This window comes from Herpailurus yagouaroundi, unplaced genomic scaffold (assembly GCF_014898765.1).
Source record: "Herpailurus yagouaroundi ecotype Mexico unplaced genomic scaffold, PumYag 166, whole genome shotgun sequence".
In the NCBI taxonomy this organism is placed as follows: domain Eukaryota; kingdom Metazoa; phylum Chordata; class Mammalia; order Carnivora; family Felidae; genus Herpailurus; species Herpailurus yagouaroundi.
Genome location: NW_024412407.1, coordinates 20,224,280 through 20,250,251, shown reverse-complemented (window position 1 = coordinate 20,250,251; position 25,972 = coordinate 20,224,280). Strand labels below are relative to the sequence as shown.

Genomic DNA, 25,972 nt, shown 5'->3' with positions numbered 1-25,972 from the left:
CATAAATTATTATATGACCAAGCAGTTCTGCACATAGGTATATATTCAAAAGAATTGAAAACAGGGACTCAAATACATTTTTTACTCATGAATATCATAGCATATTCAAAATAGTCAAGAGTTGAAAACAACCCAAGTGTCCATCAACAAATGAATAAATAAAATGAAAGTAGTATATTCACACTATAGAATATTATTCAGCTATAAACAGGAATGATGTTTAGATACATACTACAACATGCACGAGGCTTGCAAACATTATTTTAAGTGAAATTACCCAAACCAAAAGGTGACTACTATTTGATTCCACTTATATGAAATATCTAGAATAAGTAAATTCAGAGACAGAAAGTAGATTAGAGGTTACCAGGGCTGGGGTGAGGGGAAATTTCCCTCCAGCAACCCTCAGTTTGTTCTCTGTATTTAAGAGTCTCTTATGGTTTGCCTCCCTCTCTGTTTTTATCCTAGTTTTCTATCCCTTCCCCTACGTTCATCTGTTTTGTTTCTTAAATTCCATCTATGAGCGAAGTCATGTATTTGTCTTTCTCTGACTTTCTTCGCTTAGCATAGTACACTCCTCCAGTTCCATCTATGTTGTTGCAGATGGCAACATTTCATTCTTTTTGATTGCCAAGTAATATTGCATTGCATGTGCATGTGTGTGTGTGTGTGTGTGTGTGTGTGTGTGTGTGTGTGTGTATCAATCACACCTTCTTTATCCATTTATCACTTGATAGACATTTGGCTCAAATTTTCTATAGAAGTTCATAATTTGGGGTGCCTGGATGGCTCAGTCAGTTGAGCATCTGACTCTTGATTTCAGCTCAGGACACGATCCCAGGGTCATGGGATCGAACCCCATGTCATGCTTTGTACTGAGTGTGTAGCCTGCTTAAGGTTCTCTCTCTTCTTCTACCCCTCTTCCCTGCTTGTACTCTCTATATATAAAATAAAATTAAAAAAAATCGTTCATAACTCTAATAAGTAAAAATTATGAACGCTGACAATAGGTGTGGTGCTATATAAAACATTTGATATATTTGATCAATCATCAGAACAACCCTATAAAGTGGATACTAATCCTCATTTTTCAGAAGATCAGTACTGAATTTCAGGTTTAAAAAATGTGTCAAAGACCACGTTACTAGAGTAGAACTAGCAAGGAGAGCTAGTATTTGAATCTGTTTTTTTGTGTCCTGTGATCCATAGTTGGTGCTATTATCCATTATGTTCAAAGTATAGTTGAATGGTCATGGTCAGATTTTACAGAGAGTACTTATTCTAGAGGGCAAGTCTAGAAACAGGAAAGACAGCAGTCATGTTGAGAACAAAAATGCATTGCAATCTTAATTTATATTGAAAAAAGAAAGATTTTGAAAAGTTTCAAAATAGATGTTTAAAACTACTGCTTGTAGTCTTGGATAGCCTTTTCCCCAGATTCAAGTATTCTATGACAGGAATGGCCTTTATTCCTGATTATAAGGTCTACTATTTAGTAATATCCACTGAAATGAAATTGGCATGGATTACAAAGTTAACACTATAATTCAGTGAAAAGTATTTTCAAAATTATTATTGAAAAAGGGTATGGATGTTCCTTCTTAGGCCTTTACTTTGAAGTAGCAACCAATATTTTCTTCTTTATGCAAAAAAAATTTTTTTTCCTAAATGAACTGTATTATCTTATGCACTGCTTGACAGGAAGTCTAGTTAACCTTTTTTGAGTACCAGATGTATTACCTACATTACTTCATTTAATTCTCACAACTGTGAGGTTGGCATTATTAGCCTGACTTACATTAGCCTTTCTTACATAATAAAGGAAATAAAACAGAAGCTTAGAAAACTTTAAGTTGTACCTTCCTTAAGTGAAGAACTGGTGACTGACTCCAGATCTGTCTGATTCCAGCGCCCATGTTTGAGGCAAACATGATAACCACTACACTATGGAAACAAGACTGCAGTGTCCATGTTAGTTCTAATGAGATATATTGCCTCCCAGGGAGATGTCCCCAAAATATAAATGGAACTGAAGAATACCTTTTTTTCGTCTTACAGAAATATATAATGCAGTCTTTATAATTGGCAACTAATAAATTAATCTATTCTTTCAGAAAAGTCTTTCCCTGAAAGTGTATGTGTCTTTTAAAAAGAGAAAAATGTGCTAGCTGATATAGGCATTGATTCCTGAGCAAAGTTTTTGGCTCATTGTGTATATTTCTTGGCATTCCAGTGGAAGAGTCTCATGTACCTAAATATCCTACAGTCTTGCTTAAAAAAAAAATTATTCCTCAAGGATGAGTGTTTTCCTCTTCCCTTCTAGTTTCTATGGTCTTGCCATCTCTGTTACCTTCCCTTAAGGGGCCAGATGTGGGGGGAGGGGGAACCAGGACCAAAACATAACTATAATTCTGCATTTTTTTCTTATAAATTATAAGGCTAGGTGATTAGTATGAATGTATGACTGAAACCCAGGAAGTCAAAGAAACAGTCCATAGAGATGGAACAGAAAGAGCCCTTAGTTGTATGTTGATTCTAGAGAATCTAGTGTAAAGTCTATGATTTTGTATTCAGCCCTTAATGGGTCCCAGTCTCAGTTTTAACTGTTAATTAGTCCTATGAATGTAAGCAATTTATATTACCACTCTGAAACTCATTTCGAAACTCTGTGAAATGTAAGTGGTAAGACATTTCTGGGTTGTTGTGAGGATTCCCACTAATACTTTAAAGTTCTTAACACAGTGCTTGACACATAATGTTCAGTCAAAAGATAAGATGTGATTAAGTGTTTTTTTAAAAGTGGTCCTAAATCTAGATAAGTATGGTAAATTAAATATACTCATCTCTTCTACCTTTCTGTATGTCTCTCCCCTCAAAAAATCACTAAAATGACACTAAAGGGGACCCAAACAAACAAATAAAAAACAATAAAGAAACTAGCAAAGGTAAGAGGTAGGCAGTATCATGGACTTAGCAGAGGCTAAAACATTGTAAGCTTAGTCCATTAAGGTGAAGTTCATATGAGGCAGGCTGCTCTTTCCTGCAAATCCCAAGAGTGCCTCAGGAAATAAGGGCACCAGGTGCAAAGCTGAAGGAATGGTTGAAAGTCACCCTGCGGCCTATCATTCTTAATTCAGATAATTACTGTACACCCTAGCAAGACAAAGGAGTGATCGTACATGATACTCTGACCACATAAAGAGGAGTAAGGCAGGGACTAAAAACTGGGAGATCAAATCAAAATCCATTTTACAATGAGCTTTTCACCCCCATCCCCTTTGCTCATATCACTCCTAGAATGCTGCATATTTATTTGCCTTATAGCACCAGTGAGAAGATTGGGGAATTTTTTTTTTTTTCCTGAGGCCAAAAGAGCAGCCCAAGAGAATGTGTATAGACATGACATTTGGGAATTGCCACCACAACCAGGAAAAAGCCAGCTTTTTTGTACCTACTGTGAAACTTGCCCACATACACAGAATTTCTTACCAGCTTTTTTGTGTCTGAAATTTTAGTATGCATGAACTGAAAAAGACTACCAAACATTGGAGAAATGTCTTAAATGAGAAAATTACCGACTCAAACAAACAGAAAAGGAACTCTAGAGCAGAGCCCTTGCCCCTACCCTCCTCGCTCCAAAAAGTTATAATCAGTACATTCAAAAAGAAGAGAACAGAAAAGATGCAACTAAAATTCCCATTTTTCAAAAAGGGAGTATGATGAGATAAGCAGCAATGGTTGGCCCATAGCAGATACCAAATACTGCTGATGTCTCTGTTCCAACAGTGGAATAGTTTCTTGGTTAGTTGCTCATCCAGTCCATGATTCTGTTTTCAAAGAGAATCTGCCTTATCCTTTGCCCTACTATTGTTTTTCTGGAATACAGTGTGATGGCATGCCTCAAAATATAAACCATGCTCAATTATCAACCAGCCAGTACCATTCCTAGGAATATTTCATAAGGCCAAAATTGTACAAGTTCCCAAAGATGCATCTTTGTATTGTTCTCGATTAGCTTCATTTTACAAATTAACTGTGTTTAATTTTAGGGTTTAAACATGTCATTTAGCATTTTTCTGAATCATCTCCCTAATATTAATTAGTATTTATTCAATAAACTGTCTTATTTAATATTATTCTGAAAAGAACAAAATCAGAAGCATAGATTGGTCAAATGCAAGTGAGGCCTTATCTGACACATAACTTGTAATAACTTTTACAACTTGTAGCTTTTAGTTTTAGGTAACATCTAGGTACTACTGAGGCCACTTTTAGCTAGTAGGTAATTATTACTGTTGATAATGAGTACACAGATAAGATTATTGCTGAAGTGATTCATTAGAGACTTGGCAATTTACTTAGCTTCTCTGAAGTCTCTGATCACTCATCTGAAACAAGAAAGAATATTGCCTCACTTAGTTTGTTATGGATTTAATGTGATACAGCCATATACAAAGCCCCTTTAACAACGCCTGACATCTTAAAAAAGCTCCAAAAATGTTAACTACTGTTACCTATATTTATAAGTCAGTAACTTAATTATATTTTCTCAAGTATAATTTCTCAATTATATTTTCTCAATTATATTTTCTCAGTAATTATATTTTATGTAGGATGCTTCTTTCCAATGGTAATTTAGGGTTTATTCTTATAGAAGAAAGCTTAAAAATAGTCTTCCATTATAGTGTACTATCAGAATTAAGAAATAGAGTTTAGGAATGAATTTTCTAAACACTGCATTGTCATTTTAGCTAATGTACTAGTTCTTAGACCACTAGAGAAACTTGGCTTACTTACAATTAATTACTTAATGATTTCCATTAGTCTGACTTATTAACATAACAATTCTTTTTAAGAAGAAATAATTTTCAAAGTTATTATTAGCTCTGAAAAGTTTATTTTGTAGTTTAATCCTAATAGTTTTTATTGGTTCTATTTGGTTATGTTTACCCCTACCCCCAAAGCCTAAATTCAATATTTTTTGGTCTCATATGAGAATTGTATCATTTTGAAGTCTAATTACTTAAGTCTAACTAATAATCATTTTATCATTTTTAAGTCTAATTGTTTACCTGGTATAAGATTTTTTAACTTTTTTCTTGTGTGTGTATTTTAAATAGGATTAAATTTTTTTTTCTGATTCAGTGACATTTTGTGTGCATCTAGATTTTACATAGAATACAGAATTCAAGTCTCAGTTATGACGTAGCATGTGCTAAGTCTACTGATTTGTTAGCTGCTTTTCATGAATTCATATGGTACCAATAATTTCTCATAGGCATGCCATGATTAATATCACAGTTTGGATTTGTTTTTAATGAAAAAACACATCTTGTGATTTTTCTTATTTTCTTGAAACATAAAGGTAAAAAGTAACATAATTAAAAATAAGAATAATAGATTATCTTCCCAGGCATAACTATTTTGGTGACTTCGTCTCCAAGTAAACTGCCTCCTTAAAAAATACTTTACATCAGACAACTTCGAAAGACATTATAAAATATTGGGTGTTCAAGTAAGTTCATATTTTAAGGAGGCTTCAAAATCAGAGAAATCAGAAAAAGTATTCTTATTTGCCTGTAGTAACTGAATGAGAAATCTGTGTGAGTAGGCATATGTATTTTTCTTTGGGGTTGTGTTTCCTCATAAAAGTACTGTTCCAGAACAAGTATCTGGCTTCTCTATATTGAAGATACTGAGGATACAAAGGTTGAATTTTCTTAGAAAACTTCAAACTCTGAGTGCCTACTCCATGATAACTGGCTGATGGTTGTGTATGCTTTTTCACTAGCACATTGGAATAAAAGTAAATGTATGGCTTCTGTGTATTGTTACATTAGCTACCACATAAATTCCTTTGACTGTTTTTATTGATTTATTTTCTGAATCTATGGTAAAATCTTGAAGTACAATAATTTTTCAATTTCTTTTAGTGCTTTACTAGAAACAGAAATAATATGATAGTTGTTCATCAAACAAATATCAGTTCTTATCTGATTGCTTCTTTTGCTGCAAACTAATAATTTTAGTGAGTAATTTTTCTAAATTTAATTTTGATGAAAGATATTTAATACTTTTCTGATTTATTTTCCAATTTGGAGTAGTTGTGCCTAAGTTAGATCTCATATCATGTACTTTGTCGAGTTTGGAGCCACAAAAAGATCTCTTGGCCAATTGAAGAAAGGTGAATTCAGTGGGGTTTTTTTGGCTTGTATGCCTTCATTTTAGCAATCTTCCCATTGTTTCCTCTAGTGACTACTTCAGTAGAACCAGACAAATGGATTCCACAAGCTGTACTCCTTGTTGATAGATTATTGGTCTCTGAACCATAATCATAATCCATTTATCTTTCCTTATAGCATCAGAGGCTCCTTGAAATGCTAGATACAGAGAAGGAACTGTTAAAAGAAAAGATAAAGGAAGCTTTGATTCAACAGTCTCAAGAACAGAAGGTAATACTTTAAGTTTGCTCAGAGTGTAGAAAGAACGTGTTCTATTACCTCAAATAATTACCTCAAATAATACATTCTCTGTCTACCCAACTGTCTTATCGTTTACAGGTAATATTGGAAAAATGTTTGGAGGAAGAAAGGCAAAGAAATAAAGAGGCTTTATTATCTGCTGCAAAGGTATTTCTATCTGTAATAATGGTTTTCTTTGTAAGTAAGTGGAATTTAAAAACTGAGTTCATAGTATAGTATAGTCAATCTACTTTTTTGCATAAAACCTCATTACAGAAAAATCAAAGAGTTTTTTTCTTTCTTGTTTTTCCTGTTAAAGTTAGGATATTGCTGTTCCTATTATTGTTAAATTTAGGAATAGAATGACATTGAAATATTGTAGATTATTAATTGTTAAGAAAGAATATATGTTGGGATACTAATAAACTCTTGGTATTTAATAGGTATCCTCACAAATAACGTATGAGCATGTGTGTATATATATATATGTGTGTGTATATGTGTGTATGTATGTATTTATAAAGATCTATGTTTTTGGGGCAGCTCAGTCGGTTAAGTGTCCAACTTCAGCTCAGGTTATGATCTCCCGGTCCGTGAGATCGAGCCCCACATCGGGCTCCGTGCTTACCGCTCAGAGCCTGGAGCCTGCTTTGGATTCTGTGTCTCCCTCTCTCTCTGCCCCTCCCCCACTTTCTCTCTCTGTCTCCCTCTCTCTCTCTCTCTTAAAAATAAATAAACATTAAAAAATATTTTAAAAGACACATGATTTTTAAAGTCAACTTTGAAATACCTCTTCTAAATAGTATGTCCGTGATATTAAATGTACGTATGCCAGCAAGTACATATATAGCACTAACTTTTGAGATCTGGATTTAAATTTAAGTTTAGTAAAGCAAGTATCTGAAAAGTTTAATATTTGCAAATCTCTGTGCCAGGGGTGGAACATGAAGGATGACGATGATTTTGTCTTAAAATATTTACAGTCACGTAAGAAAAAGATTACTTATTACCAATAAGGCAAGGTGGGATGCATTAAATTACTATGAGTATATAGACAGTATTTCCATGTCAGGAGTTTTTTTAACAATAAACTACTTTTAAAATTAGCTTGAAGGATGTCTAATATTCTGAATTGTGAGTCTGAATTTTATTCTAAAGGTAAGGATGGAAACATTGAAATTTTGAGTGTAGGTATGATATAATGCTAACTTACATTAATTTGGGGGAAATTAGAGGCAACAAAGGCTAGAGGCAAGGAAAGAATAGAGTGTGTCCAAAGTCTATGTAAAAGATAGTGAGTGGCAGAAATAGAGTAGTAGTAATAGTTTAAAGGAAAGAAATAGACAAATTCTAGAAATAGGAGATGGAGTCAGGATATATGTTTGGTGTGGATAATACAGAAGGAGGCCATGTTGGGAACTCCTAGAGTAGTGATTCAGAAACAACATGGAAAGTGGTACTATTTCTCTGGTATAGTTTGAGATGCCTGTGATATATTCAAATAAGGTAAGTAGGCAACTACATCTACCTCACAGCTCAGAGGAGAAAGGAGACCTGAAGATGCTAATGTAGTTTATTTCTTTTTTTCAGCAAACAGATGGTAATGGTAACCACAGAAATTATTGTTATGTATAATCACCTCACAGGAGAGTATAGAGTAACAAGAGATGCAAGGTCTGACTGAGCACTGAAAGTCCAAAATTTAAAACCCAGAGAAAGAAGGAAGTTATAAAGAACTGAATAGAGTCAGCCATATAAGTAGAAATAAGAGCAGCATGCTGTTATGCAAACCAAGAAAAGGAAAACAGAAATAGTCAAGTATGTAAAATGTCACTTCGACATCAAGATAAGTAAGGATTAAAAAAAGAAAAAATTGTTATTTGGATTTAACAAAACGGAGAGCATTGGTGAGCAGCATCGTAAGAGAGTAGTTTCAGAGAAGAATCGTAGAGTAAAACAGGAGTTCAGAAAATGGTAAGTCAGCTTTGAAAACTTGTGTCAAATTTGGCTAACTGGAAGAAAGAGAAGAGTGTTAACTGTGGACATCAGAGGTGGAAGGACCATGGACATTACTGCATCCCAAAGTATGATGGTTTTCTAGAGAGAAATTCCTATGTTTGAGTTGCAACTGAAGTTGGTAACGTTTATGGAACACCATTTTAGTGAATAATAAGGGTTATGCAGACTTTAGTATTTGGCAGACATTGTCTCCAAAGTAAATAGAGTGAGCCCAGCATCTCCAGAAAACTAACAGTTTTTGTTGCCAATGATAAAATTTGAGCTTTAAAGCAAAATTATAATTTTGGAAAATTTGTATCTGTTTTCAGATAAAGACTTTTATTATGAAATTGATGGTGACATTAACAAATTTGACCTTTTTTGTTATGCTATAATGAAATGTGTAAACATCTAGAGGAGATGCATAATTTATTGAGTTAATATTTTCCAAATAAAAAATGTTTAAAAAAATCACACATAGATAAAGGACTCATTCAAAGTGCAAGAAAAGATTGTAATATAGTAAGTAGCAGAATACAAAGATTTCATTGCCATTATGTGATTTTCCTTATCGCAACTATCCTTTAAGAGCTATCCCTTGATAAGTTTCAGTATGGAATCATCAGTATTTACAAAGATATAAACTGGCTACTAAATACTCCTCCCTTTTCTACTACATGTCTGTGTGAGACTGAGTTTTCTTTATATGCTTCAACCAAAAACCATTTTACAAATTTAAAACAGAAGGCCGGTATGAGACCTAAATTTCTTCTATTAAGTCAGGCATTAAGGAGGTTCACAGATACTCTTTTCACTTCTAAATGTTGGAAAATATAGTTATTTTTCTTAAAAGATTATTAATATACAGAACATCTAATGTTAATATAGAGTGAATTAATATTTTTATTTTGTCTTGGTTTGAATTTCTGATATGGTAATCTTAATATGTATAGCCAGCATAAACGAGTGTAAAGAGATCCTAAGACCAAATAGCTTGAAAACTGTTACTTACTAAGGTAAAGCTTAGTTTCTTTGAAGTTTACATATGCCTTGGAAATAATGTATGGATATTTGTACAAAAACAAATATTTGATTCTGCACCAGGTATTAAGTGCATAAAAACAGCAGTGTCAGAACTAAACCCTGTAGAATTCGAGTTTGTACCTTTTAAAGGTTAACCCAAATCTTTCTTATTCAAGTACTTATGCAGTCACTCATTCAAATATTTTCATTAGAGTCATTATTTGTTTTGAAGCTTGAGAAAGAAGCAATGAAGGATGCAGTTTTAAAAGCCATAGAAGAAGAAAGAAAAAATCTGGAAAAAGCCCATGCTGAAGAAAGGGAGTTATGGAAGACTGAACATGCAAAAGATCAGGAGGAAGTATCTCAGGCAATTCAGAAAGCAATACAAGAACAGAGAAAAATAAGTCAGGTTAGTAAAATTAACTCTTTGTAACTGTCTTTTTCCTTGTTTTGCTCAAAATGAAGTTTCCTTGTTATTTATCTTAAAATCACCTTAGTGAACATATCAGTTTAATTATTTTGTCTATAATATTAATATTTTATACTGATAATTTTTAGTATATCAGTATACTTCTGCTTTCAGATATTGAAAATTCAGTAACTTGGGGCGCCTGGGTGGCTCAGTCGGTTGAGCGTCCCACTTCAGCTCGGGTCATGTTCTCACAGTTTGTGAGTTCGAGCCCCGCGTCGGGCTCTGTGCTGACAGCTCGGAGCCCGGGGCCTGTTTCAGATTCTGTGTCTCCCTCTCTCTCTGACCCTCCCCCGTTCATGCTCTGTCTCTCTCTCTCTCAAAAATAAATAAACGTTAAAAAAAAATTAAAAAAGAAAATTCAGTAACTTATAATTTTATCTTTTGACTATTTTTTAAAAAGTCAGGATCCAAATTTGTGTCTAGTTATTGCAACTATGTTAAACCTCTGGTTTATTTTTTTTTTCCTTTTTCACATACACACATACAGAGACAATCAATATAAAGTATTATATATGAGTAGAAAACAGTTTGATTCCATTAATTATACCCAATATGTGTATCTACATATCTGTAGTTGATACTGATAATTAATAGGACCTCACAGATAATCCCCATGGTTTCATAAAAGGTATCACATATCAAGTATGGCCTGCATACAAAATAAACTTTTGTCTACTTATCGGAACGATTAAAAACTACATTGTTTTCATTTCCCATAACTGAATTTGCATGCTGTATTTTCCATGTATTTAGTCTTTTTGTTATGTAGGCAATCAGATACTTGAGTAAATCTTTCCTTAAATAAGTATATAAAGCAAAAGATAACATTTATAGAAGTCTTTGTTTTCCATGATCAAAGCATTATATATACTACCACTGTTTATTCAACCATACATTATGAATGTAGCTAAAACAACTTGTACCAAACAACCTGGAAGCTTTTCTTATGATTAATTAGCCAATCTAAACTCAGTGCTCTTAACATCCAGGGTAAATGTTATACACTTTTTTAAAAATGTCACTTAAATTTATACGCAAGAGCACATAGTTACTCATTTGTTATAAAAATTAAACAGATCTTTAGGTAGTATTTATGGTAAGATAACAGTTGTGTGGTGACAGATCTCATTCGTTTATTTCCTGGCCTTTTCATTTTGAGTAACGATTACTTTCTAATTCTTTTTGTAATCTGTTGTTAGTATCATCAAATGTATATTGAGCACATAATGTATGTAAGATGTTTAATTGTCAGTTCGGTTGGTTGGAATTCTGTACTAGTAAGGTCACGATCTTTGGTTAAGTTCTGATTCGAGAGAGTTTACTTAAGACTTTTTGTGACCACAGACCACTCCTCTAACCTCACATAGATGTGGGCTATTAGTCACCGTGAAATTGGGCAAGAGGGCATGAATAAATCAGCACATGGTCATCACTCAAACAGAAAAGTATATATCGTAAAGGGCATATTTCTCTGCTGGTTTGTCGGGGGCATTCTTGTCTCTAGAAAACACTACAGTGTATAATATACTTTAAGAATTGTTTGCCACAGTTTCAGAGTACTGTGAAGATAATCCAAGCATGTCATGAATAAATGCATTGTATTTATTTTCTTTCCAACGTTTGCATATTTTCCATGCATGTGAGAGAGAGAGTATGTGGGTGTGGTGTGTGTATATGTGTTTAACTGCCTTGTGGTTAAGAGAATTGAACAGGGAACATATATAGAAGAAAGAACAATGTTTCCAGTTAACTCTCAAATTTTCTTTTTTTTTTTAAATTTTTTTTTTTCAACGTTTATTTATTTTTGGGACAGAGAGAGACAGAGCATGAACGGGGGAGGGGCAGAGAGAGAGGGAGACACAGAATCGGAAACAGGCCCCAGACTCTGAGCCATCAGCCCAGAGCCCGACGCGGGGCTCGAACTCACGGACCGCGAGATCGTGACCTGGCTGAAGTCGGACGCTCAACCGACTGCGCCACCCAGGCGCCCCAACTCTCAAATTTTCAAATGTGAGGTGGTCATGTCAAATGTATTCAGCTGCCTTCATTTTCATGTAGTTGTAGTAAAGAACTACCACCAAACACCTGTCATTCCCTTAGCTCCTTAGAGCTTCATAGTCCTAGTCTAGAAAATTGACAAGTTACGTTTCTTGGGAGCCATATGAAGCTCATTTATCTTTTGTTTATTTAGGCCGGTAGGGTAAGCAAACAAATTCACATGGTCAAATCTACTTTTCGGTGTTTCACATTAATAACTGAAGTGACTGCCTGCTATGTTCTAGGGACTGTACTTATTTCTGGTGATAGAGTAGTAAGAAGGAGAACAACAACTTCCCTGCCTTCTTATGAAGAAGACCGATAGGAAGGTATTAAAGATACAATGTGAGGTAGTGATCAGTGTCATGTATTAAAAGAATGCTGTGTAAGGGGCCGGAGAGTCAGGGAACCAATATGTAGACAGGATAGTCAGGTAAAGCCTATGTTAGGAGTTAGCATTTGAGCTGAGGCCTGTGTTGAAGTGAGGAGTTTACTTTGTGAATAGTTGGGGATAGAATGTTTCAAGCAGAGGAGTAGCAAGTGCAAAGGCCTTGAAGCAAAAAGATGTGTGGTGTAATTAAAACTGTATAGTACTGTTATGGATATAGAACAGACCAATGGAATAGGATGGACTACAGATACACAGATTTTTCTGTAATTTATAAATCTCTTAATCTGAGTTGCATGGAAGGGTCCCATACAGTCTGTGAATCTAATGAAATTATGCAAAACTGTGTGTATGTGCAGATTTTTCTGCAGAAATGGTCCATAGTTTTTATTAGATTCTCAAAAATATCTTACTAATGAACTCAGAAAAAAAATGAAAATAATTGCAACTGGCTGCCCATTTTGTTCTGCATTTTGTGTACTAAAATGAATTTCAGGTAGATTAAATGTTTGCACTTGTAAACTGAATGTACTAAAAGGAAATTGGGGGACACCTGGGTGGCTCAGTCGGTTAAGTGTCTGACTCTTGATCTCAGCTCAGGTCATGATCTCAGTTTGTGATATCAAGTCCCATGTCGGGCTCTGCACGGAGCCTCCTGGGGATTCTCTTTCTCCCTCTCTCTCTGCCCCTCCCCTGCTTGCTTGCTCTGTCTCTGTCTCTGTCTCTCTCTCTCTCTCTCTCTCTCTGTCTCTGTCTCTCTCTCTCTCTTTCTCACACACACACACACACACACACACAAAATAAATAAATAAGAAATTGGGTAAATGTTAATATTCTTTGAAATGGAGAGGCTACGCACTTCAGGAATGATAAAGAACTCTGCAAATTAGCTTCTCCATAAAGACAATGACAACACTGGCAAAAATTGTCAAAATCAACTTTTTCAGAACTCTGGATATTAACCAAAGGTTTCAACAACCCAAGAAATATTTATTCAGCAAAAATAGTTAAATCTCACCAACAACAGCAAGTTTGTAGATTTTTAACTTGCTTTATCCCCATCCCCTTCTCCCTGGTTACAAGGTAGTTTTAAAAAGTAGTAGTCTTTTGCACCTGAGTGGCTCCATTGTTAAGCAGACATCTGACACTTGGTTTCAGCTCAGGTCATGATCTCACGGTTCATGGATTAGAGCCCTGTGTTGTGCTCTGCACAGATGGTGTGGAGCCTGCTTGGGAATCTTTCTCTGTCTCTCTCTGCCCCTCCCCTGCACACTCTCAAAAATAAATAAGTAAACATTAAAACACACACACACACAAAATAGTAGTCGCACAATCATGGTAGCTATGAAAATCAGCAATGTAGAAGCCACTGGAGTGGGCAGACTAAATTTGGAGCTCCACAAGAAAACCTGTCTCTAGGAAATTACTACTATTTGACCTATCTGGCAGCTTCCCAGAAATTTCCCATTTGCTTAGAGCTTGCTTAGTGGGAAAAGCCCTATCCTCAGAATGTTTGTGAGAAACAATGAGTGGCAGATGTATAACCTCTGCCTAAGACAGAAATACCACTGGATCAAACAAAAGCCTGGCCAAAAAACCTAAAAGGGAAATTTGGGAAATACGATTATTATAGGTGGTTTTGAAAAGCTCTGATTTTTTAAAATACTCCTGGAAGGGGTGCCTGGGTGGCTCAGTCAGTTAAGCGTCTGACTTCAACTCAGGTGACAATCTCCTGGTCCGTGAGTTCGAGCCCTGTGTCAGGCTCTGGGCTGATGGCTCAGAGCCTGGAGCCTGCTTCAGATTCTGGTCTCCCTCTCTCTCTGCCCCTCCCTCGTTCATGCTCTGTCTCTCTCTGTCTCAAAAATAAATAAACGTTAAAAATAAAATAAAATAGGGGCTCCTGGGTGGCTCAGTCGGTTAAGCGTCTGACTTTGGCTCAGGTCATGATTTTGCAGTTCATGAGTTCAAGCCCCACGTTGGGCTCTGTGCTGACAGCTCAGAGCCTGGAGCCTGTTTCAGATTCTGTGTCTCCCTCTCTCTCTCTCTCTCTCTCTCTCTCTCTCTCTGACCCTCCCCCGTTCATGCTCTGTCTCAATAAATAAATAAACGTTAAAAAAAATTTAAAATAAAATAAAATACTCCTGGATTTCTTGAAGGTCACATACATGCACAAGGATGTGCACATGCCCAGGAAAGAGCCGAAAAGACCCTACCTAATCTCTCACCACTGGCTGATTTTGCTTCTATTCAAGCAGAAAGTGAAGGCTAAGGCAGGGTTGTAAACTGGCAGTGTTGAAGGTGTTCCCTAACATGCGAACTCCCTTGGCAAATGATGGATCACTTAACTAGTTCAAGGTATTTAGGGAATTCACTGTCTAATTATTTGCTGACCATTGAGGTAACCCAGCAATTCCTGGGCCCCAGGGTGGCTGTGCTTAGAGAGTACTTAAATCATTTGTTGAAGAAGAAAAGGCCCTAACCTCTTATCTTGTAGTTTATAATTCTCTTACAGCATGAATCGTATTCAAATACCTACTTATCTTACTAACTGTCCCACTGAACTGAGAGCTTCATAAGTGTCTCAGTCATATTGATGCTCTTAGGAGGCCCTAGCCTAATGTGTAGCTCATAGAATGTGTTCCAGAAAACCAATCATTGCCGTTAAATAGCAGTCTCCAAAATATACAATTAACTCAGGAAGATGACTTACAAGACTTAATTGTATTCATCCAAAATTCTCAAGTGAATGTATAGACATCATTTCGTTAATTAGCCATATTAATTACATGGAGAAGCAAATTGAAAAAAGCAATGAAGTATTACAGGTTGGTTTGTAAAAAATTCCTCCAAGTTAATTAATTATCCTAAATTACCTAAGTTGTAGGACCAGAAATGTATTTATAAATAGACTTTACCAGGGGTGCCTGGGTGGCGCAGTCGGTTGAGCGTCCGACCTCAGCCAGGTCACGATCTCGCGGTCTGGGAGTTCGAGCCCCGCGTCGGGCTCTGGGCTGATGGCTCAGAGCCTGGAGCCTGCTTCCGATTCTGTGTCTCCCTCTCTCTCTGCCCCTCCCCCGTTCATGCTCTGTCTCTCTCTGTCCCAAAAATAAATAAACGTTGAAAAAAAAAATTAAAAAATAAATAAATAAATAAATAGACTTTACCCTTAGGCTACCAGTGATAGGAATGTGAAATTCTGCCTCTTGAACTTGTTCATAGCCTTAAAATCATAAGATTTTAACTGTGAGTTTCAGATTTATACTTCATGTCCTTGTTACGACTTCTAGGAAAATACCTGGAATATTAGACATTACAAAAGTTGACAGAATGTTATTGTTTCTTTTAGCGATAAAGAAAGCAGTAAGGATGCTTGGGTGGCTCAGTCGGTTAAGTGACTCGATGTCGACTCAGGTCATGATCTCATGGCGGTGAGATGGAGCTGGCGTTCCCCACACCCCCTCCCTCCACTCTGGGTGTGGAACCTGCTTAAGTTTCCCCCCACCTCTCTTCCTCCCTCTCATCTTCCTGTGTCCCTCCCCCACTTTTGCGCTCCCTCTCTAAAGAAAAAACAACAACAAAAAACAATAATAATTCTCCATGGTTAAGCTTCACTTACCTGGCTTTATTCTATACAAATATTTTAGGCCAGTAGCTAAAAATTTATTTTTATGGAAGTTTTTCTTCATCTTTGGCTTCAGGAACAGTAACATAATAGTAGTAGTGGTAGCAGTGGTACTGGATGGAGACAGCAATAATTCTACCACCGTTGGCTACCACTGGGTGCTAAGTACCAGGCAGTTTTCTAATTGTTTCTCATATTTGATCTCATTTAATACTCACAACCACCTTACTAGGCAGAAACTGTTGTCCCCAGTTTTACAGATGCAGAAATGAAAGCTTAGGACGATTATGTAACTTGCTCAAGGCCATGATAACTCCTTAGAAGAGATAACAGACCATATTCACAATCAGGCAGTGTCACTCAAGAGGCCTTGCAACTCACCCCTAAGCTTTCCTCTTCTTCCCAATGTTCTCATCTTAGAATAAAGCACAATCTCATTGATTAGTTAACGTATAGATAATTTCAATAGCAAAAACTTAAAGGGACTATTTTCATTAGTTTATTCACTAATATTTATTGTTGATCCTCTTAGAAGTTTTGGGCATATAGCATCAAACAAGATAGACAGGGCCCCTAGGTACTCATGGAACTTACATTCAAGTTGAAAAAGACTTACAATGAATAAGGTACTGCCACATAGTGGTATGGACTATGGAAAGGGTTATGTGTTTGACTGAGAGGGCGGTAGAGGTCTTGTTTAGATAAGGAAATTAGAAAGAAGCCAGACTCAAAAAATTTACATGTTACAATTCTAAATAGAATATATGAAATTTTGAAGAAGGCAAAACTGATTTGAGAGAAAAGAAATCAGTAATTGAGGGGGAGGGGCACTTTTTGAAAGTGATAGAATTATTTTAGTCATAATTGTGATTACATTTGATAAAACTTACCAAATTATGTATTGTATAGTGATAAATCTTACTGTATGTAAATAATATTTTAATAAAGCTGTTTTTTTTAAACAAGTAACTATCAGAATAAATTATTGGATATATGGCAGTTTGAGATGGTGAGGAGAGTTCAGTTTCATCAGGATAAATAATCCAATTTGTGCATATTAAATTTGAGGTGCCTCTTCATAAGTTTAGAGGAAATGTTGGGTAGACAGTTAGAAATGTGTGTCTGGAGTTTAGGTGCATTGTCAGGGCTAGAGATCAAAATTTGAGAATAATAACCATATGAATGGTACCAAAGTCCAATACATAAGAACAAAAATTTTCTGGAAGGGCGGGACCCTGCATGACATTTTTGTACGGAATGTGGCAATCTTCTTCCTACAAAAAATATGGCCACTTCAGATTAACTGTGTAGTAGTGGAAATAGTCTCACACTTTTGATGGTTGTATTTCAGGAGATATTGTGAAGGAGTTAAAGTTACTGGTGCTTTCTGTATCACAGTTACCCAGATCCAGTGGCCAAAGCTTCATCTACATTTTGTAGGAAGCTCAGGGTTACAAGTATTAACAAGCAGCTCCTGCCATCTTCTGCCCAACTCCTGTCTGATTTCAGAGGTCAACACTCACTCTGTCCTCTCGTTCTTTGGCAGCTACATGATCCCTGTAGCCTGGAGAACTACCAACTGCTTGAGTACTGACTGAAGGGATGACATTAAAAAAGCCAGGAAGCTGTTTTTTGTTTTTTGTTGTTGTTTGTTTGTTTGTTTTAATTCTAATATGCAGGTCACTTCATAGCACTCAGATTTTTTTTTAATTAAAAGAATTCTGGAAATAAACCAGAGAATTAACAGGAATTAGCATGTTTGGCCACTAAGTCACACTAGAAATAAGGAAGGAATGGGGTGTGGCAAAGTGGAAAACAAGTAACTAAAATTACTCTGAAAAGCCTAAGGAAGACAAACAGCTTTTACTTTGTAATTTACCTCTAGATTTTCTCTGTGTTAACACTGACATTAACTGAAGAGATAAATGATAAACTATAACAGAAAACACAATTTCTAAGGACTGTGGCACATATTTCTCCGACTCTGAGAGATGACTTTGGCCTTCATCACAAATTAAGACTAATCCTTAGAGTTGATTGTAGACTGTGTGTTTTTTTCTGAAATATTCAGAGGAAAGTTTATGACTCTGGCATTTTTGGTTAAATTCATTCTGTATCCTTTGAAAATCGCTTTTAACGAAAGGAAAGAACATTTGTTATTGACACCGAAATGGACATAAAGAAAGGAGTCATTAATTTTGCTGTTCTAGCAAAGTCCTGTAAAAGGACTCCAGAGCATACAGACACTTAAGCTATGTCTGACGTTGGAAGCTCTTCATAATAGTTTATAACCACAGCCACTGTAATTTGGGGTTATGTTTTCCCCCAAAGCCACAGACATTACAATCAGTGGTTAAATTTTCTTTAAGAAATTTACCATTGCCACCTGACCCTTCTTTTAAAAAAGGAAATAGCATTTCTATTTTAGCTTAGCAGGCCAGATAATTTCACAACACTGAAATAATTTTTCTGTCTTGATTTATTTAGTTTTGATTCATTAGTTTTTTGGGTTTTTTTTTTTGTTGTTGTTCTTTTGTTTTGTTTTTTGGGTTTGTTTTTTTGTTTTTTTTGTTTTTTTTTTTTGTATTTACAAAACTGTGATAGCTGTCTGGTTATTTAAAGGTAAGATCTTGGGGCACCTGGATGGCTCAGTCCGTTAAGTGTCTGACTTCGGCTCAGGTCATGATCTCACAGCTTGTGACTTTGAGCCCCACGTCAGACTCTGTGCTGACAGCTCAGAGCCTGGAGCCTGCTTCGGATACTGTCTCTCTCTCTCTCTCTCTCTCTCTCTCTCTCTCTCTCTGCCCCTCCCCCCACTCATGTTCTGTCTCTCTCTCTCCTTCCAAAATAAATAAACATTAGAAAATTTTAATTAAAGGTAAAATCTTAATTACACTTTTGTCAGAATCATTGCATTTAGGGACAAGTGAACAAACAGTTCACCAAGTTACCTTCTCATCTCTCAACACCTTTCCCTCCTGCTCTATTTCCTGTATCATTCATTGAGATAACCACCTACCAAGTTGCCCTGTCCAGAAAACTGGAGATTTTCCTGATCTCTCCCTCTTTCCTCCCCATTTTAATATCTTTCAATCATTAAAACCTTTCCATTTTACCTAATAATAATTCTTTAGCACATACACTTCCAGACCTCCTGCTGCCACTGACTTAATTACAGTTCTCAGTGTTTACCTTGACCTCCTACATTGATTTCTTTGCTTCCAGTTTTGTCCCCTTCCAATTAGGAATAAAAAATCAATGAACTTTTAAATTCTTCAGTGACTCACCATAGCCTTTAGGATAATATTCAAGCTACTTAGTATGAACTGTAAATCTTTCAGTGACCTGGCCCCTACCAGTTCATCTTCACCATTCTGCTGCACATTTCATGCTTTTAGTACCAAATTGCTGGTACACATACTATGCTATTTGGTGGTGTTGGGCCTTTAGTCATACTGTGCCTTCACCCTAGGATACCATTGCTTTCCTACCTTGCAGAAGCCAGTCTTATTTAATAACTTAGCTTTTTTTAACCTGAAAAACTTCTTTTCACACTTCCTAGATAGATTAAATCAAGTGATTTTTCTCTCTTTGGCATTCACTATATAAGTATACCACTGTATAGGTATATTCTATTTAGAGGATCTATTTCTATGTCTTCTCCACTAGATTTAAGCACCTGAAAAGTAGGAGCTGAGTCTTGAAAACTGCAATAGATTGTAAGATGGTACACGACCAACACTCTTTTAAACAGACTTCTTAATCTTTAAAAAGTGGACTTGATCTCCATCAACACAATTTGCCTCTTTGACAGTTTTGGTCACTTTTAAATGGGACTTTTCACCAAAAGTAGGGTCACCAAAAATAGTGCTGGATGTTATGATCCCTTTAAAAAATGTATTAATCAGATTATCCGTTGGGTGCCAAACTGAGATGATGATTCTTCTTGTTGCTATTCAAAGAAATACCCAGTAATCAGGAAGAAAAAAGAGTACTTTGAAAAGCTAGTATAGATTTGCTGTAAGGTGATGAGTGGGTGCAGGAGTTCAAATAGAATTTTTAGGTGAAATAGTACACTTTCTTTCACTGGTCTGATGGAAGCATGACACTCATTTCCATATGCCATGTTTTAAGATCGTTCCAAATCAGAAGGAGATCAGCTTATTTATTGGTATCTCTTCAGCATCTATTCCTCTCCTCCCAAAGTGTTACTTTTTATTTCTTAGCTGTATTGTTTAGGTGAGATTTAACCTACTTTTTAATTTAGACATAAGCCCTTATTTACTTAGGCTAATGATTATAGCCTACGTCCTCCATTTTGTAACTGGCTGCATTTTGGAACTTGTATCCTCAGGTATATAAACACTGTCCTTCATAGTAAGAAACTGGGAAAATCCTTGGAACTGTTAGTAACCATCCTGGGACCATATGTGTAGAACTTTTGTGAAAATGGATCCTACACCAGAGGCAGAGCTAAGAAGTGGAGATGCATCCTTGATCACATTGTTTGAACACTAAAGGAAGCCTACCCTTAGTTCTTTCATGTTCTTTAGTGTGAGATTACAAATTCTTTTTTAAATTGGTCTGTGCTGAATTTTCTGTTACCTGTGGTCAAAAGAATAATTGCCAAAATAAATATGCTAAGAAGTAGATGGGGTTAGATTTGAGTCCTACCTTGTGCTCATGTAACCTTGAATAGTTTTTAAAAATGTGTGGGGCTCCATTTCCAGTTCTGTCAAGTGGGATTAATAATACCTGCTTTACAGAATTGTTCGAAGGCCTTTGGAAATGTTTTAAAATAAAAACTGTGATAGATTTGTCAAACAACTTTAGAGGCTATAAAATGTCATGCAAATATTAGGTGGTATTGTGGTCAAACCAGTAACGGAGCAGGAAACCTCGTCACATACTATAGAAGGAATTGGAATATTTAGTTCAGAGAAGAGAAGAATAAAGATATGCTAACATTCTTCACCTGTTTGAAGGACTGACATAAAATGAGTTTTCTTCCAATTTAACTGAAGGGGGGGACAATTAGAAAAAGTAGGTAAAAAAAAAAAAATACAGTACAGTGTAAAGCTATCAAATCACAAGTTACCTAGCAAAAAAGGGTATCATTTTTATCCAGGATTGTGAAGAATGCATTGATTGGATGGAAGATTGAAGAATGTATGCATTGAGAATATAATTTCTACTGTCCTTTTTTGGTCTAAGGATCTCAGTTCCTATTCTGGTGTCATCATAGGCACATGGCAATTTCCAACTCCACAGATTTATACCTAGTTACTAACATTCCAAAAATCTGCCATTCTTATAGTCATTGAAATGCCCTTTTAGGAATAATTTGCCCTAAAGCCCCCTTTAAAGTATTTACATTGCCATTTTTTAAACATATAACTTAAGCAGCTTAAGTTAATACCTATATATACCTGGGTTTACCTGACTCTCAGAGTGGTTCTGAGGATGAAATGAAAATACACATAACTATTTTGTTAACTTTAAACACCAAATATCATTGCTTTTGTAATTTTATTTTAATACTTTTCATATTATATTTTACTTAACTCTGCTGTGTCTTTCACACAGATCTCTGTTAGGTTCCAGAATCTTTAATTTTATATATCATTAATGAGTTTTAGTAAGCCAGCTGAAATTCATTAACTTAGCATAGCATAGTGTCTGGAGCATAGTGTGTGTTGTTACAGAGATGGCTGCTGCTGTTTTTGATGTATTATTATTATCATCATTAATGTTAGAGCCATCTTAATCACTTTTGTAGTTTTAACACCTACCTGAGTGCTATGAATGATAAACAGTGAGCGAATGGATGTTTATTGTAATTACCTAAGGCTGTAGTTTGCAGACTACATCAAGATGCCCTGGGATGCTGCAGGATATTCTAAAAATTAGAGGGCAACACACAGATACTTGGGATCTTTTGGAAACCAGGTAACCCACTAGGGTGGCAATACTAATTTGTCTTACGTTACGTTACGTTCTAGTACATCATATCTTAGGGAAGTTGGGTTTGGTAGTTGCTGTGTTCAGAAGTAAGTACCATGCAGATATCCATGTGGAACAAATGAGAGTTTTATTATCTGATCTTATGCCAAGATTTAAGGAGCTAAGCAATTCCAGCTATGTACAAAATTCTCATGAAAAAGTAGTTTAGGTAAGGATAAAATTGAAGTATTTTTATTTCAATTTTTGTGTATCTTTTCAAATGGCTGCTATGTTACGACCTAACTAGTTAGTAAATGAAACAATGAGGTATTTCTTTTGGCCTAGAGGGCATTGTGAAAAAAAATTATTGAGGAAGCAAGGGAGCTGTGAACTGAGAAAAGTTTGGGAAGCTTTAACTTAGGGTGTACCCACCATACAAGTGCTCTGGGAAACACAAATATAAGATACAGTCCCTACCCTTGAGTAGATTTTCTTTGAATTGGAGAAATAAATTCACTCATTCATTGAATATCAATTATCCATCTATACCCTGTACCAGATACTATATTAGAATTCTAGTAATGAAGAGTACGAACTGTAATAAATATAATCCCTGATTTCAAAGGGATCTCAAGTTGATAAGATAGACAAGTAAAATAGTTGTTACAATTCCGAATTATGGAGTGCTTTGAGATATAAAATATAGGGTGCTCTTTGAGCACATACAAGGAGTGCTGAGTTCAATCACACTGTGAGAAGATGTGGAAGGTCTAGAGCATTTCAGGGAAGGCTCTTACGGATGATGATGCTCAGACTGAATTGTGCAGAAGGAGTACATTTGATCATCAGAAAAGAAGGCTAAGGGGAAATCGCTTCAACCAAAGAGCATGGCATGACCAGGGAACTGCATATTGAATCCTTGCTCTACACATGACAAAATGATAGTTTTTGCAAAGATTGCAAACATGAATGAGACTTTGCCATTGTCTTGAAGGACCTTACAATGAAGTAGGAAATGTGTCACATCCATGAATTGCTCTAATGTGAGGAAGAAGGAGATAGGACAAAAGCACATGTGGCTGAGGCATTTGTTACAAATTACCATTGTAGTTATCTCTAATGGGCAAAAGCATGAGAAAACTTTCTGCAGCATACAGGTGTTCTTTTTCTTGATCTGGGTAGTGGGCAAATGGGTGTATTTGTATGTAAAAATCCATTGAGCCAAACAGTTATGATTTGTTATGATTTTGAGCCAAACAGTTAAGTTTTTGCTATGTATAAATTTCTTTAAAGCTAAGCACAAAGGAAAAACAATGTAGTCATTATTAAAATAGTTATTTACTTAAAAATTTGTGTATTTCAAAGGAAAATTATAGTCTTAAATATGTATGTTAGAAAATAGAAAAGACTGGACAAGAATGGGCTAACACCCAATTTATGAAGACAAAAAGAAAGAATAGAAGAATCCAAAGAAAATAGAAAGAAATAATACAGTTTATGACAGAAATTCACAGCATGCATCAGTAAGTTTAAAATACTGTCATTTCTTAAGAGGCATAAAATTCACAAATCTTTGATCAGATTGATGAAGAGGGATGTTATAAATAAACATCATCAGAGGAATGAATAAAGTGACCTAACACAGATGCAATACAAATTTTAAAGATGACATAAGCAATATAAATGACTTAATATCAATCCATTGTAAAGCTTTGATGAGATGAAAACTTATCAAGATAAATATAAATCCCAGAACTGACACAAGAAGAATTAGAAATGCGGAATAGTTCTCTGGCTATAGAAGAAACTATAGTTTTAAAATATGCATATATCTCTAAAAATAAATGTGGATATACTCCTTTCTAGTATATGGAACTTAATTTACTTCCCCTTGAGTGTTGGCTGGACTTAGTTGTTCATTTCTAATGAATAGATTATGGAAAGGGGAAAAATGTTAACTTCAGACTGGAGAAACCTGGCAGATACCATGTTAACCAAATGATCAAGGTTAACATTGCCAGTATAAATTATGTTTAAGACCATATTCCCCTGATATGATATAAGGAGAAGCATGCTTCATCTCTATAGTATTCTTCCCCCAAATCGTAACTCCAGTCTATTCATGAGAAAAAGATAAATCCAGATTTCTTCAAAATACTTGAAAGCTGCACTTCAAAAGTATCAATGTCCTAATAAGGAAAGACTGAGAAACTATCAGATATTAGAGAAGACTAATGAAATATGGTCTCTGAATGCAACATTTTACCCTGCATTAATCCAAGAGAGAAAAATATTAGTGGAAAACTTCGTGAAATACAAATAAAATCTTCAATCTATTTACTATTATTATTTGATGTTAATTTGTTAGCTTGATAAATTTACCTTAATTATGTGAGATGTTAATATTAGGAGAAACTGGATAAAAGGCACATGAGAACTCTTGTACTATCTTCGCAAGTGTCTGTAAATCCAAAATGAATTCAAAATAAAAGTTTAATATATTTTTCTATTTATATTAATAGATATAATATTAATTTTCTATTAATATATTTTCTATTTAACTATAATATATTATAGTTAAAAAGAATGGAAAGAATACTCATTTTTATCCGTTCTAAAACTCCATTGTAATTTTACTCCCTTCTAAAACCCCATTGAAATAAAACTCTATTAAAATGGAGAACTAAACTGGAAATAAGAAGACCAATATATATTTTAGAAACTCCTAAGGGCTTTCTTATTAGTGATGCCAGAAACTTCTGGAAGTGAGAATGAATGTGAGGATTCAAAACGAAGGAAAGTTTGAAAGTCTATTTAATAATTAGGCCCCCACTCATTTTTCCCCAAGTCTGGAAGAAAACTGGGGTTAATTCTCTGGAAAAAAAAATAAAAATAAAAGGTAGGGTCTCTGGGACAGAGATCACCAAAGCAGTGTTAACATTGGGTTGGGAGGAGAGCAAGGTGAAAAGTTTCATGCTGCTTATGGAGAACCTTAGCCATTTTTCTATCCCAGCTCTAAGAATGCTGACAACCAGACAGGAAATTGGAAGATTCTTTTCTGAGGAATTTAGACAGCCCAAGATAAAAGACCTAAATATATTGGTATCAGAAATTGCCCCAAGGAAACAACCCAACCAGATTACTCTGCTATTAAGATCACAGTCCATAAACCACAACTGCAAGCACAGAGATGTTACTCAGCATTTTAGTGCTCTACTCTTTAAGTATGAGCATAAAGTCAAGTTTGAACAGAAAACTTCCCATGAAAAACAAGGAATAAAACAGATTCTGTAAAGGTGTAGAAAGTTAAAAAAAAAAAGAAAAGAAAAGAAACTATCGTTAAGCTTCTTAAAGGTAGGAGAAGATCTTACATGTACAAAACAGGAAGAACATGCTGTTTGTTAAGTCAAATAAAAAGATAGAAATGTAAAATTTAGTAGAAAGTTAAAAAAAGAAAAAGTCAGAAGATGAAGTTGTAGAAGTCTTCTGGAGACAAAGGTGTAAAAATACAAAGAAACGGAAAATAAGAGTGGAAAGAGTAGAAAATTAGCCAGTCAGTTTAGGAGGTTCATTAACTGAGTTAGAGGATTCTTGGGAAAACAAATAAACAAAAAACAAAACAAAACAATAAAAAAAACAGAAAATAGAATGCAAGAAATAACATTTATTGTTATTAAAGTATATCTCCCAAATTGAAAGACTTGAGTTTCTAGATTGTAAGACCTAAGTTTCTAGATAAACCTATACCTAGCTTTGTCATGAAATTTTTAAGAAATAAGGATGAAGAACATGTGTGAAATTTCTTCTAGAAGGAAAAGTTTATGCAATTGAGGAGACATCAGAATGTAATCAGACTTCTCAAAAACCTTTAAAACTGCAGAAATTTCCAAGCTAGAAATCCACACTTAACCAAACTATAAATTAAGTGTTAGGGTAGAATAAAGTCATTTTTCCAAGGAAATAAAAGTTTTACTTCCCTTGTGCCTTTTCTCAAGAATCTCTTGGAGGAGGTGCTCTGTCAAACAAAG

At 35.3% G+C, this 25,972-nt stretch overlaps 1 protein-coding gene across 24 annotated transcripts in view; it reads left to right on the top strand.

Annotated features, from left to right (window-relative positions):
• CCDC91 (coiled-coil domain containing 91) overlaps nt 1-25,972 on the top strand; it is a 364,937-nt gene that overhangs the window by 269,825 nt on the left and 69,140 nt on the right. For all 24 annotated transcript variants that reach the window (XM_040488536.1, XM_040488535.1, XM_040488534.1 and 21 more), the window contains 3 exons: nt 6,360-6,452; nt 6,561-6,629; nt 9,715-9,891. In XM_040488536.1, coding sequence (XP_040344470.1) covers nt 6,360-6,452; nt 6,561-6,629; nt 9,715-9,891 — 339 coding nt within the window. The remainder of the gene's footprint in view (nt 1-6,359; nt 6,453-6,560; nt 6,630-9,714; nt 9,892-25,972) is intronic.